Raw genomic sequence first — 14,626 nt, forward strand, 5'->3', positions numbered from 1 at the left:
ATGGAACAGTTGAGAGACGACATATGACAAAGACAAAGGTTATATTCAGTTTAAATCACCTCGAAGTGAAAAGCTTCAAACATCCAGATGATCTTTAGACATGACAGGCACATGTATGAATAGAAATGTGTCAAGTTCCGATTCACGAAGAAGGTTTTAGAAATTGTGTACCTTCAACTCATTTTTTATTATGAATTATCTCTGACCAGGAATGCATTTTCAATAACATCACTTTCATAGTCACAAGGTTTCTGCCACTAAAGAGCTGTGTTTCAGATATGTGTCTTCTTATTGCTGATTAAACAGCACGTATTTCTTTATAGTGGACGGAAAACCCAATCAGAATGGTGACTTTGCATCCTACAATAATTTATGCAGTCATTAAACTCAGATATTTGAATTCATGATAAATAGTACTAGTGTAAAATATGTAAATCTTCATTTGTAACTACTTTACATGATTATCAAGGGTTTCCAGAGTGCTATATCTATTTTCACGCCTGAAGGAACATAACTTTGAGGTAAACCTGGAATTAATTCAATAGAAGGATTTGGACGACTACAGGACATTTTACCTTACCTTCGCTTGCAGATGTCACAATCGCAAAGACTGTATCACAAGTTCTAAGTTTTCTGTCGCAAACGTGACAAAGACACCACTCTCATTGAAACCATATTTTCTGCAAGTGACACACGATATTGTGGAGTTGACCGCCATGTTTGCGCACGAAAATCGCGAACTCCTAGCCTTACCGGATGTGAATATTAGTGGATGCCAATCTTGATTCGTGACATTAATTAAAGAAGCAAGAATTGCTTCCATTTAAATACATGCTGATGAATCATTTTTCGTGTCTTTTGTCAATGAAATATAATACATTTTAAACTCAATTGTTATTTGTTCTTGTGATCAAATATAATTTTATCTATGGGCGGTGTACACTTAAGAATGGTCAGTGCAAAGCTTAAGTAATATATATAAAACTTTTAGAGTTTTGTAGCACACGTTGAAGCCGAAGATACTTCCACTTTTAAACTAAAAGATGCATTGCATTCTGCTTGAGTTGGAAGTCACAGACTTTGTCTCGTCACTGCCATGCCTATGAAAAGCATGTGGGCTAATAGTATTTCAAAACAAATCAAACGACTATGGAATAATATTGAACATACAGCCATCTTTCATTTCTCTTGAAAAATGTTAAAACAACCATTTGCATCCACCATTATATGGTGTGATGAACTTCGTCTGTGTATGTAAGTGGTTCATCTATTGCTGCTCTAAAATTATTCTCTCTTTCTCTTGACGGTCAAACATGGATCAATATTTTTACACATATTTCACAGACATGATCTTGGAAATATGAAAGATAGATGCAAGACAGGATTAGGGTTCTTTAATCTCAATAAACATCATGTAATTGCTTGGACATTTCTTTTCAACATCCATGTAGTGTGTATAAACAAAGCCTATCTGCACGACACCATGCAAGTGTATGTAAGAAATGAACCGTGTTTATTTTCAATAATCACTTTGATTTTGTTATACAAGGTTGGCATGGGGTGGAGGGAGGTTATAGTATATGAGGAGAGGCCTCAGATGCAGAGCTTGGAAATTGAAACTGAGTGGAGAGAAAGAAAGTTGGCGAGGTTGTTTCAAATCTGCCTTTAATAGTATACCGGTTTGGTTATGATTATGTGATTCATAAATGGCATTGGTACATTTACTTTAACGTCTTCATGTCTAATTTAGGACTTGACGTGCGTTCTGATGTCAGCACTGTCTGATTGTTTCATGCAAATCATGCTTCCGAAACGAGAAATGTAGTGATGAGGTACTATCAATAAACAAGTATATAATAAAGGAGATATTTTCAGTAGAGTTGGACAAACGACAACACTAACCGTCAAAAAGATTTTAGATCCCACGTTCCCGACTGCGTGCTATATAAATGTGCTTAAAATGCTGGAACTTAGAGAACATGCGAGTTTCCTGGAAGTGGTGTGAATAAAAAACTCCAAGTATGTTTAATATAGCTACAATTTTTTGGCAGGATTTCCGACGTTAAAGAAATTCGTACCGTCATTCATCCAAAGAGGAAACTATATGACGATAAGGGAAAAAATGAAAATAGTTGTCATTTAGTGCATTTAGAAATGCTGGTTTCGTATTACGAACCTTGCAAAAAGTCGAAGTATCTGTACAAACTCTATATTAACTACCGAATGGTGGTGTATTTTAGGTCGATTTGAAAAAAAATTCTGATAATGAGAATTACCAGGCTCATCTTGGAATACCGGAAGAGTAAAAGCAAGATCTTAATGAGAACATTTGCCATTTTTGCAAGGACGGCGATGCCACATTTGTTAGAAACTGTAACTCTGGAAATGTAGATGTTATTGATATCCTGAGTGATGCACGACACCAAGGTTTGGTGCAGTCACACCAGATATAATGTTATTTCAAAAGTTAATATTTTACCATATTATTTTGTGTACTGTTCTGAATATTAGAACTTCATTGGAAAATGATTACTTTTCATATTCCATGCTAAAGGGAACGTTAATAGGTACACATCCCCTAAATGATGTTTTGCTTCAATATTTAAGCACAAATAAATAATAAGTACAGATTAACTGGTTTGTGCGATGTATTTGCCAATGGTCTAAAACTAGAGGCTGTATCGAGAGATGGTTACAAAAGTACGGATATCATAACGATACTAATGGTCTTACTTCACAGCAGAATTCATCAATACACTATTCTTGATTTACACAAATACATCACCCTAGACTGACACTCTTGTTCACTTGTACTCTGTGCAGATTGCAGGAAAGCATTTCAGTATCAGGTGTAGTCAAATACAGCCGTTCAAATATGTGACTGATAGACAGACAAAGTGGTATTATTGTTGGTCAACATCCAGTCGTTTTATTAACACCTGAATGATACACTGCACAAAAGGAAGAACCATGTTACAGGCATGAATGTGATAGTGAAGACATAACGGTTAATTATGAATCGAAAACGCAATGCAGTCACATTAAGTTATTCTTGTGCTGATTTAAGAAAGTGACTCATCTATCACGATTACGAAAGACATGACATAATTAGACCTATCAATCATTGTTCAATTGTAAATTTTGTAGAACATAAAAATTTTGACAAGATTATTGTACAAATAGCTGACTTTGAACACACGAGGTTCCCCAGTTGCAAACATTGAATATTCAGGTAGACATAATGACGTAGGAGCTGAAGCAGAAATAAATGCGTTGTATTTTGTGTACATGAACTGTGGTAACTGCTTTGATTTGCATAGTCTCGGAGATAACACCTCTGATCAGACAGTGGTGAGTCGATATTTCGATTAAATGCAACGACATAGCAAGAGATGCGGAACGATGTCCATTTGTGTGCATATATATGCTCTGCAAATAGCCTCACTGACACGGGAGTGGTGATTTGGTATTTGATCACCTGTCACATCTTAGCAAGAACGCCACTACATGCCCATTTGCGGACATACAAGTGTTCGGCAATTATGGAACAACGACTGGCCTGCAAGTAATTTGTTTACTGAGTCTAAGAAGTTAAGGTGTTTCAATTGGCTAACGGCATGGAACCAGCTTTGGTCCAGACAAGCAGCCAGACACACTGGCATTTCACGTCGCTTATGTAAGTGCATGAAATTCAGAGCGAGAAACCTCAACTACTCGCATCGGGTAGTAAAATGTTGGTGTGCTGCTAAATAATCATTGCGTCGCGGTAATGAAGCCTCGTTGACTCCAGCACTATAACTGTAAGTATATAAAGTATGGTGCATCTACAGAACGTTTATGGAATGTAGGATTTAATTTCTGAGCTGGTCTTGTCTCAAATTCCTTGCAATTCCATTCTGTGTTGTGCATTGCATCATTTGAATGACAAACGCATTCCTGTGCGATGTCTTGATGTGACTATATAAAACTAAATATAATGAAAATGCCATGTAAAGTATCAACAAAGCATTCTGAATATCGAAAAGCACACAGAAAATATGACTATAAATACGACAATCCTAGTAAGAAATGGCAGCCTTCATTGTTGTATTTGTAGAAGTAGTATCACTAGGAGTGAGCGAGTGAGTTTAGCATTATGTCGCACTCAGCAATATTCCAGCTATGCGGTCTGTAAATAGTTGCGTCTTGACCAGTGATCAACAGCATGAATATCGACCTGCGCAACTGGGAACCGACCACATGTGTCAACCAAGACAGCTAGCCTGACCATCCGATCCTGTTAGTTGCCTCTTACGACAAGCACAGCCACCTTTTATGGCAAACATGGGTTGCTGAGGACTTATTCTACGGCGGACCTTAACGGATCAGTGTCACTAAGAAAGAAATTTAACATCCATCATCTGACTGAGATCTACTTTTGGTGCTCAGGGATGGTTGTAGGTGGCAAAATACCACGTACAAGGACCCATGATTGTAGATGCGAACCTGTTTCTGTCTCAGTGCATGTGCATAGGGGTGAATCATAAGATAAACGTCCATAACCAGCATCAAAAAGTGAGGTACAATTACGAAGTTGTTCAAGGAAGAGTGACTCAACAATTGTTATAATCATCTGAATTTTCAACTTGATGCAGAGTTCATATGATTCTAATTTGTCCTGTATTTAACTCGAAACTGCATTTTCAATCCAGATATCGACGTAATGTCGTGCGTATGCTTTGTCGCTTCAAGTTTATCAAACACCACATACTAGTAAGTAGGCCGGTTATGTAAGTAAGTCCGTACTGCCATCATATGTATCCGGTACTGTGTTTAAATATGCACCCAACATCCTGTGGTAGTATGAACACTATGGGACAGTGTGGCTTCCTGTCCCATGTTGAAGCATTACAACAATATGAAGCCAATAGACGTCAAGGTGATACTTTTGTTTATTTTATCGTGTAAACAACTTCAGTGTAAAGTTTTGTATTACGACAACTCATTAAGTTATCTCTGATTACACAAACCCCCCCGGATCGAGCAGTGTTGGGAGCCAAGGGGTTAGCCTGGGGCCTCTTAGCAACAATATTGTTTCTGTTATTGTGAAGGAACCCTGTTCAACTACAAATAAATGCATGGATTACAAGAGATAGCTGATGCAACAGTTCAAGATAAAACACGTCTTCCGTTTATCAACATGTACTTAAAGTTGCTTTTGTGAAGCCATTGCATTAGTTTTTTTTTACGTCCACACAAAGACCATTCACCATTTTAGGTGAAGAGTGCAATAGCGTACACAAAAAATGTAATCACATAGGCTTTAGTTTTCCTTACACGCGAATCAAATGTCACATTGTAACTTTTTCATGTATTGATTACATACAGTATTTGACTTGCCATCAAATATTGCAATCTGTTTCGAGATTCCCGTAAAAGCGGCGTACCTTTTAAGAGATATGCTGCTGTCTTTCACCATCAGAAAAAAACCCAAACAATTATTTTTGATGCAAGGTGGCGATTTAACATTTTAAAGTACCTTGCACATGAATATTATAACCATCCACATACATACATATAAAAGCAGTACATGCATGTTTACCGTGCAACATGTATAGACTATTGTATGACAGAAAATAAAACAAACAATTGTTCAAATTGGAATAGTTTTGAATCCTACTGAATAGTGTATCGCTTCATATACAAACATAGGCTACAATTGCTTTGCTTTTGTATAGGAAGAGAAAGAATAATATTGTTATATTCTTACATGACATAATGTGGCACGGTCCGGGGATAGAATAGGCCTTCAGCAACCCGTGCATGCCATAAAAGGCGACTATGCTTGTCGTAAGAGGCGACTAACAGGATCGGATGGTCAGGTTCGCTGACTTGGTTGACACATGTCATCGGTTCCCAATTGCGCAGACCGATGCACCTGTTGTTGATCACTGGATTGTCTGGTCCAGACTCGATTATTTACAGACCGCCGCCATATAGCTGGAATATTACCGAGTGTGGCGTAAAACTAAACTCACTCACTCACTCATAATGTGACACAGAGAACATAAAGAAGGTGTACTATACGGTCATATACAACTACTCACATAGTAGTCAAATATACCTCCAGTATGACATGTATACGGCAAACAAAAGTATACCTATGCGCTCTGCTTTGAAGAGTTATGAGTCATTGGAGGCAACAGAAAGTATACCGATTGCTACAAGTTTTCTTTATTAGCGTGTTTAACGAGACGAATAATTCTATTCTCATTAATCACACCAAAAATAATATTAATTTAGCATAACAACAACAATAGGTAATTAAGTGTAAATATGTACGTGATTTGACAAGGACCGACTGAAACCTTCTTTGGTATATTTGGGTAAGTGGCTTAACACGGATTCCAAATTGTGGTACATGTCTCCACAGTATACCAGATTGCTAACATGTTGAAAAAAGGTGATATTCATCGCCCAAGCCTTCAAAGAAGGCAGACAAGATTCAGAATAGATAAAAGTTACCTCATAAGGCCTTGAATAGCTGTTGTTCAGTAATTAGTATGATTAGTTGCTACTACATTCTAATTAGTGGAATTAACACGGAGTGATTGGTATGTCAACACACGCCCTGAAGCAAGTTACCGCTTGTGAGAACAAAGCGGTGAAGCCGATACTTCTCCAGGCTGCTTGGCATCACGGGAAAGAGTAACGCAGGATTTATAAGAAGGCGAATGACGAATTGCCAGTCACTGACACAGCAGAAAAACCGATTTTTCGCTCAATCTCGAGTTGTAATCTGAGTTTAGCTAGAAATGGACATGAATAGTTCACGACTTGTTCTGGTGGATAATGATTTCCTGGACAGTGAAAGTGGAGGTGAGTTGATACCTAACGTGGGTCATTATCATGGGTCATTACCATGGGTCATTATCATGATGTGGTGAACAGTCAAGTAATATTTTTCCAATGTATTTGACCACTGCAGCTGATGTGGCGAACAGTTTGTATCTGGTACTGCTGATATCAGCACTATTACGTCATCACAAGTATGTCTACTTCCTTAAATGCTGAGTGTGATGCTTCAGAGTCAGATTTTGTACTGAGTATTTAAAGTTGTTTGTGTTAATGGCGTACACTGTGGGGTGTAATGCATGAATATTTGTACGGACTTATCCAAAACTCTTTTTTCAGAAAATGAAAGCTCAGTTTCTTATTAGGTGTATGCATTAACTGTGCGTTATGTGATTGTTTTTATATTTAAAGGACACTTGAATGTTTCGAGTTTAGAGTAGGTTTATCTGTCTGTCGTTATGGTCACTTGTGTGGTAACATACCTTCAGCTGTTGCCGGCCAATAGCCATTTTTGTTGTTCTGTTGTCTGAAATAGTTTCCTATCTTTTAAAAATACTTTCTAGCTCGTTTTAGCTCTCATTGTTGACTCTAGGTATTTTACAGTCCGCTAAGCATGGTAATTTTACTACAAGTATTCATTGTATATATACAGCATTTCTCATCATTACATGGCTAAATATAGCCGAGGTGAAGTTACATTTTAACTCACTCGCTCACTGTAGGTTTATGTACAAATAAACAATAAACATGGCTTCAACAACCTGCTATTGACAATATACAACGAATTTATGTTTGTGATATTTCATCCAGTAGCGGGATGGTGAGATAGCACTAATATTTGTGTGCAGTCAGGAAGGCAGTTAAATATCATCAGTGTTTGGAGCAGGGACACATCATTAATAGATTTAGTTATTGTGCTTGAATTACGGCGTCCACATTTTTCCATTCTCACAACAGTCTTAGGGATTTTCTCTTTTCGACAAAGGGTGACCGTGGGTTCTGATTAAGATAATTAATGTGTTGCATTTGTGCCCAGGTGAATCATCGTCTGGCTATGAATCCAGTGATTCTTCCAATACATCAACATCACGTGATTCAAGCCTCGACCACCATCCCTTGCCTCGCCTCTCAATTCAGAGCCAAGTGATGATCTTCAAAAGCACCACAGGTCTTCAGGACAGCCTGGCTTTTATTCTCAGCATGCCCGAACTGTGTGACGTCACTTTCCTTGTTGGCAGTGATCGAGTTCCGGTTCATGGGGTCAAGGCCATTCTAGCAACTCGTAGCAGGTAAGAATATAGGGATATTATGTTGTGCAACACAAACTTTCATTTTTTGTGTAATCTCTAATTGATTTGAAAGTCACGATAAACATTATTGGAAACATGTAAAAATATTATTTTAATTCGCAGTCTCCATTTACTCCCCTTGAATCACTGGCTTCTCCATCCTACTCCCCTCATCATAAGTCGGTTACGCCATTGATAGCCAGGAATAATACATACTGAATTCGGATAATCTACTTATAACTATTCCAGGTCTTTTTATCAACTAGTCCTGCATCACCAAAAACAGTCTGAGATGGCGACGACAACTAGGAAGATATCCAAGAAACAAAAATCTTCTCCACACTCAAACACGCTTGTCATTCACGTTCCTGACTACGGGACAGAAACGTTCCGAAGGTTCATCACTTTTGTCCATTCTGGCAAGGTCAAGGTCGATGTCAACCATGTTGTTGGTAGGTTCTTAAAGTAAGGGGTGGCGGTGTGGATAAGGGGAAGATTGCTCATTGAGGGAATGAAATAAACACAAATACAACTTTGAAAGGAAAAAAAATAGCCAATAGTCAATAGTAAATTGACCATATGTTGCATTTCAGGTCTTCTTTGCGCATCAGAGGAGTTTCACCTTCCGGATCTTCGCACTGCTTGCAAGGACTTTATAAACAGATGTCAAGGTCATGGACAGATTAGAAAGCTTGTAGCAACAGCCAGACAATATCAAAACAAAACACCCGCTCAAAAGTTACTGTCTGAGGTACACCACATATATTATATGTCCCCATTGACTTGTCATTGTTCAGTGTTCATGTGTTCATGTGTTCATGTGTTCAACAACCTGGGATGATACCTGTTTGAATTGGTTTACAGCAATCCATGCTTGTTGTTAACGGTGACTAGCGAGAACGGGTGGTCAGACTCGCTGACTTGGTTCACATATGTCATTATTTTACTACTGCGTAGATTGATGCTTATGATGTTGATTGCATGGTGCAGACTCGATTATTTAAATAGCGTCGCCAAATAGCCGGAATATCGTTCAGTGTCTTGTTAACAAAGAACAACAAATGCACATGTCTTCAACAGATGTTAATCAGAATAATTGTTTATTACACGGTTTTCCTATTTTACAGTTGCCATGAACATCAAGCAATGATCAACGTTAAATGTGTCACAACCACCGAAAGTTTTCGACACAGCATATCCTGTGACATTTACAATGACAGGACTAAAGACCACCTGCTACAGAAGCCTCCTGTGGAACTATTGCCACAGGTCCTAAGGATGCAGGAACAAAATGGGCTACTATCGACGTACATATTTAGCAAAACGACCAAGGGATGTTACGACCACCCAACAGAACCTGCCAGATGACCGTGGATTGTTGGGAGGACCCCAGTGCACTTGTCCTCATCACAACATGTGTGATATTGATTACATCTGACTGGTGAATATACTCCACACAGTCTTATGTTGTATTTTCAGAAGTTGCACACATGAGTCAAGATCATTGAGTTATTTCTGTCACTTGTTGTGTCCGATGCTCATAAGACCAAATGGTCAGCTGTGTCAGTTCCTTATCATGTTTATGGATTACAATGATAATAAAATACAAGTGTACTTGTACTCTTCTGTGCACGTTGTGGTCTAATTGTTGTTATATTACCTGGTGGTTCTATACCAAGGCCACATCATCCCTGAGAGTGCACGCTCATGTGCACAAGCATCTAAACGCAGACACAAACATACATTTAGTCACTAATATGTACACATGCATATCACTCGCGTACATACAAACTGACACAGACATCTTGATACAGATCATCTGGTATGTTACCAACAGAATCACAAGCTTGCTTCAGAGGCTAGTTCAGGAGCACTGAAAACTCACTTGCTCCAGTGACCTTACGTCACAAGTGATATCCTCTTCCTTCTCGGCAAATGCAACACATACCATTATAACGATATCGATGTGTCAGACTTCCCTCTTGTGTTGATTTGCACAGATGCATCATTATGTTCACTAGCATTGAATTTCTCTACAGAATCAGGACGGCGCGAAAGCATTTCAGCAACCTAAGTAATCATATAGGTTCGTGTCGCTGCGTGATTGATGAGGAGACAAAGTGGTATTATTGTTGGTAAAAATCCAGTACCTTTGTCGACACGTAAATGAGGCATAGCACATATGAAATTCATGTTTGCTTTGTTCGACTGAAAATATTAAAGAAAAACATGATGGCTATATCATAATGCGAAATGAAAATACTTTTTCCAATTTACATTATTCCTTTGATCATTCTCGAAAATGGTCCATCAATCATGATTACAAAAGACATAACCAAATTAGAACTATCAGTCATTGTTGCATTCAGAATACTATGAAATTTGTGACAAAGTTTAGGCACATTATTCTTGAGTTTGTACACAAGAGGACAGGCTGTCACAAATAATGAATATTCACTGAGACATCCCGACGTCTAAGCTGAAATTACACATATGTGCGTTGGGTTTTTCTTATTGAAATTCCGCCGCAAAAGTCACATTTATATGCAAGTCTACAAGATAAGATCAAAGAGCAGGGGATTTGTAATCAAATCATAGATGGCACTTTTCCTTACCTGTTTGGTGCTCGGCATTTACGGAACAAAACAAGGAATGATCAGCATGTTTCATCTGCAAATGCAGGGTGTGATTCATGTATTTAAGTTTGGTATCGCCTTGAAAGGATCATTGGTCCGATGCCGAAAAAACATTCAACAACGATGAAGTCATACGTTGTTGAAAAATTAGTTTTATGATAAGTGTGAGACTAAATGCGGAAATATTGTTTTGTTGTTTTACGGATGAACATTTGCTCTTTGGACTGTGTCAAGTTATTATATCTAAATGGTGTGCAGCAGAGGTACCAATGTGGCTCGGAAGATGTGGTTAAAAGAAGAAGAATGATATTTAAATGGCTGGTGTTACAAGTGGTGCGGGAACGGCAAACACGCTGGTGTCATCACCACCTTTTTGTAATCCATTTAGTTATGCAACACCATGAAACAATGGTGATACCATATGTTGTCAAAGTGAGTTGCCGTTGTTTCTGTCACAAATACACTAAAAGGCAACCGATATGTTCATGCCCAAAAGCACAGTTGACATTACATCAGACATAATTTTTCCCACAAGTAAAAAGTGGAAATGTTCCCCAAATGTTCACCATAAAGCCTGTTGAAAATATATTTGATTCCCGTGAACTTGAAACCGTTTTGAAACATATTTTGACCAATCGCCGTGGTACGATGTGTGAAACGTTTAAGTTTAGGTCAAACTTTGTGAATTGTACATCACAGACTGGAGTCACTGTCGAGTTTCTTACTGTCTTAGACTTGTGTTTTTTTCTATTTCAGGATGGTATTTGCATTTTAGCATAAAGGGATTTCTTTTTGGCCAGACCGGGGTGTACTGATTCTTAAATCACTATTCGCATTAAGCACTGTAGTAACATACAAATGCACGCAGCAGTCTGGAACGAGACGAGAGTACGAGGTACCTCTGTATGATTGTAACTTGTATTCTAGATCTATTTATATCATCGTTTATCATTTTCTGCTATTTTGGCCAAATGGCTACAGCAATGTGCACGTGTTAACTGCACTCGAAGATCTGGTATATTTTCACCACTTTCAAGATACTAGTAGTTACCTTTAAACTAATTCTTCCCATCCATTACATGACCTCATATCATTTTGTAACGCTGAGACTGCAGGTTGTTTTCAAGTTGATATTATCTTACATCATAAGCCACCTTATTTCAATAAAAGGAGAACTCTAATTAAAGGGGAGCACTAATTAAAAGAGAGCTTTGTGGATATGTTTAGATATTTAGTTTACCTGCGCGCATATACTCAACTGGTTATAAACTTTTTGGATTACACTCATGTTGAGATGAACATACCATATAAGTCTATGCCACTTGTGTCACGATATTCCTGGAGGATAAAAATAATATCCGGTATATGCTTGTAATAGTTTATGTTTACCTAATGGCATAACACAAAACCTCTTACAGAGGAAGTTTAGAAGTTGGGAACGTACAGTAGTGAATAACAACGTCTTGTATTTCGTCAAGATTGTTGTTCCGTTGTCAATCAGGATTGTGTTCATTCCCGTTGAACAACGGTACAAGAAACTATCGAAACGTCATACGCACGATATTAAAGGAGTTGTTATCTATCACTCTGTTCAATATGACACCCCCAAGTGCAGTCTGTCAGTTTGTTCGTAATACTTTAATCTGTTACTGGTTTTGTGTCCAATTACACACCCGATATTTACTGGTCCTCTAAACTGACATAAACGGCCTAAAGGTAGTGTGGCTTGTCGTCACATGATGAAGTTTGGCAGCAATATGACGTCGACAGACATCAAGGCGATTCATTGCATGGGCTTTTTGTTAGTTTTAACGTGTTACAATATGCATTGTAAAGTGTTGTATTATGACAGCTCATTATGTTAGCCCTGATTACACAAATCACCTCCGATCAAACAGAGGTGGAAGCCGAGGAGTTCGCCTCGGGCTTCATAGCGGCAATGTTGTTTCGGTTATTGTGAAGGAAGCCTTTTCTGTTTCAAACAACGAACAAAATTACACGATGTATCTGAAAAGAAAACTTAACAATAATTGTTTGTTTCACTGGATCAACAATTGAGAGATATTTTAGAGATATACAACAGAGAGATTATTTTCTAACACGTCTTAAGTATCAGTTGGTTTTATTGTTTAGGGGACACACCGTGGTCCATCACGCACTCTGGGGTATTACCACACGGGAATCATGTTAGGTTTTTAGGTCTCGTAACATCCAGTTCAAATACTACATTGTCATCTTGTTGTGCTTTGACGTATTATGCATTTGTTCTCCGGGGTTATAGATATAGGTTATTGTGACCTGTTTCTTTTTCACTATCAAGGAAAACACAACTAATATTTACTGCAAAATGAAGATAGTATTTCAGACGGTATTCTGTACTTGAATGTTACAAGCATCTGTATACACACATATATAATAATACAATGCTGCACTAGGACATGTGTAAATAGATGAATGGAAAACAATAAAACATGTGTGGGTCTTCAAAAGGATCATTACCAAAATACTCAGATAGACATTTTGTCTAGGGTTGCTAATTTTCGTCATGTCAAGTGGAAGTTTTTCTTCGTAGTGAACATCCGTGTCTATCTAATCAAACAATGTTATTCCATATGCTAGCTGGTAAGTATAATTTATGAAGCGGTCGTACCATAATCCAACTTGTGGAGGTAGTTTCACAAGATAAGCAAGGGAAACAGTACTTTCAAACGTTTGTGATATTTACTTTGCATAGAACTTTTTCCAATGCATTCCAAGATTAATAAATAATGGTTCAATGCGCCGTAAACGATGTAATCAGAATCTGTCATAAAGACTTAAGAATGTGATATTGTATATATATAGACGTCACCAGACGTCTAAAGCATACAGTCATATGGGGTCTGCAAGTTGATCAAACAAATGTCAATGGCAATCTGTGGCTTTCTTCAACACTGTTTACATGTTGGCTCTTCTAACATTCTAAACTTTTCGCAAAACTGATTACATGGCTCGTGAAGCATAACCAGGTATTTAAAGTTTTACAAAACGCTCACTTTTGTCCAACGCAATACCTTATTCTTTCACGACCTCAATATTTTCATCGTCAAACTAAAATAAGTGACATTCATATAAAGTATTCAAGATGATGTTACAACCCTAGTTTATTGACGGAAAGGGGGACAGCAGAGAGGGTATAGACCACATACCCCACACATACAACAGCTGACTGAATTGGCTGTTGACCTGTAATTAGTACGATTAATCATTGTTACATTCTAATCTGTGAACGTGATCGGTACATCGATCAACACAAACCCTGAAGCAAGTTGCCGCTGGTGAAAACAGCCGATACTTCTCCAAGTGACGTGATCTCAGTCCAGAGTTGCGACGGATATACAAGAAGGCAAATGACCGATTGCAAGTCACTGTACCAGCAGAAAAGAACTGGCATTCCTCTGAATCTCCAGTTGTAATCTGAGTGTAGGTAGAAATGGACATGATTAGTTCTCGGCTTTTTCTGCTGGATAATGATTTCCTGGACAGGGAAAGTGTAGGAGAGTGGATACTTAACATAGTATATTAATTTTTTTGGCCACTTTTGTGATGAACAGTTTATATCTGTCAATATGGAAACAGTGAATATCATTCGAGCAATATTCTTCTTATACTTTTGAAACATCAGCATTATTGCGTCAAACTAATGATAGCACCTACTTTTGTTCGATCATTTCAGCCTGTGGTGAGTATGAATAATGCTGCTGTTTTTTACGCATTGTGGCATTTGTTTGAGCTAATGGCGTATACTATGGGTTTTGATACGACACGTGTGTACATATATTGGCTTATCCGTAACACAGTTTCGAATTCAGAGTGTTTCTAATTTTG

The 14,626-nt window shown here is 38.0% G+C and overlaps 1 protein-coding gene across 1 annotated transcript; it reads left to right on the forward strand.

Annotated features, from left to right (window-relative positions):
* Positions 1-8,034: 8,034 nt before the first annotated feature.
* LOC137281669 (serine-enriched protein-like) lies at positions 8,035-9,318 on the forward strand. The gene is made up of 4 exons (XM_067813057.1): positions 8,035-8,123; positions 8,373-8,575; positions 8,717-8,874; positions 9,251-9,318. The coding sequence occupies exons 1-4, from the start codon at positions 8,035-8,037 to the stop codon at positions 9,257-9,259; spliced, it is 459 nt and encodes a 152-aa protein (XP_067669158.1). The 3' UTR covers positions 9,260-9,318.
* Positions 9,319-14,626: the final 5,308 nt, after the last annotated feature.

This window comes from Haliotis asinina, chromosome 4 (assembly GCF_037392515.1).
Source record: "Haliotis asinina isolate JCU_RB_2024 chromosome 4, JCU_Hal_asi_v2, whole genome shotgun sequence".
NCBI classification, from domain to species: domain Eukaryota; kingdom Metazoa; phylum Mollusca; class Gastropoda; order Lepetellida; family Haliotidae; genus Haliotis; species Haliotis asinina.

Coding starts and splice junctions, on each gene's coding strand:
- LOC137281669 (XM_067813057.1), top strand. CDS start 8,035: ATGCCCGAACTGTGTGACGTCACTTTCCTTGTTGGCAGTGATCGAGTT. Junction 8,124..8,372: donor ATTCTAGCAACTCGTAGCAG/GTAAGAATATAG, acceptor TAACTATTCCAG/GTCTTTTTATCAACTAGTCC. Junction 8,576..8,716: donor CGATGTCAACCATGTTGTTG/GTAGGTTCTTAA, acceptor GTTGCATTTCAG/GTCTTCTTTGCGCATCAGAG.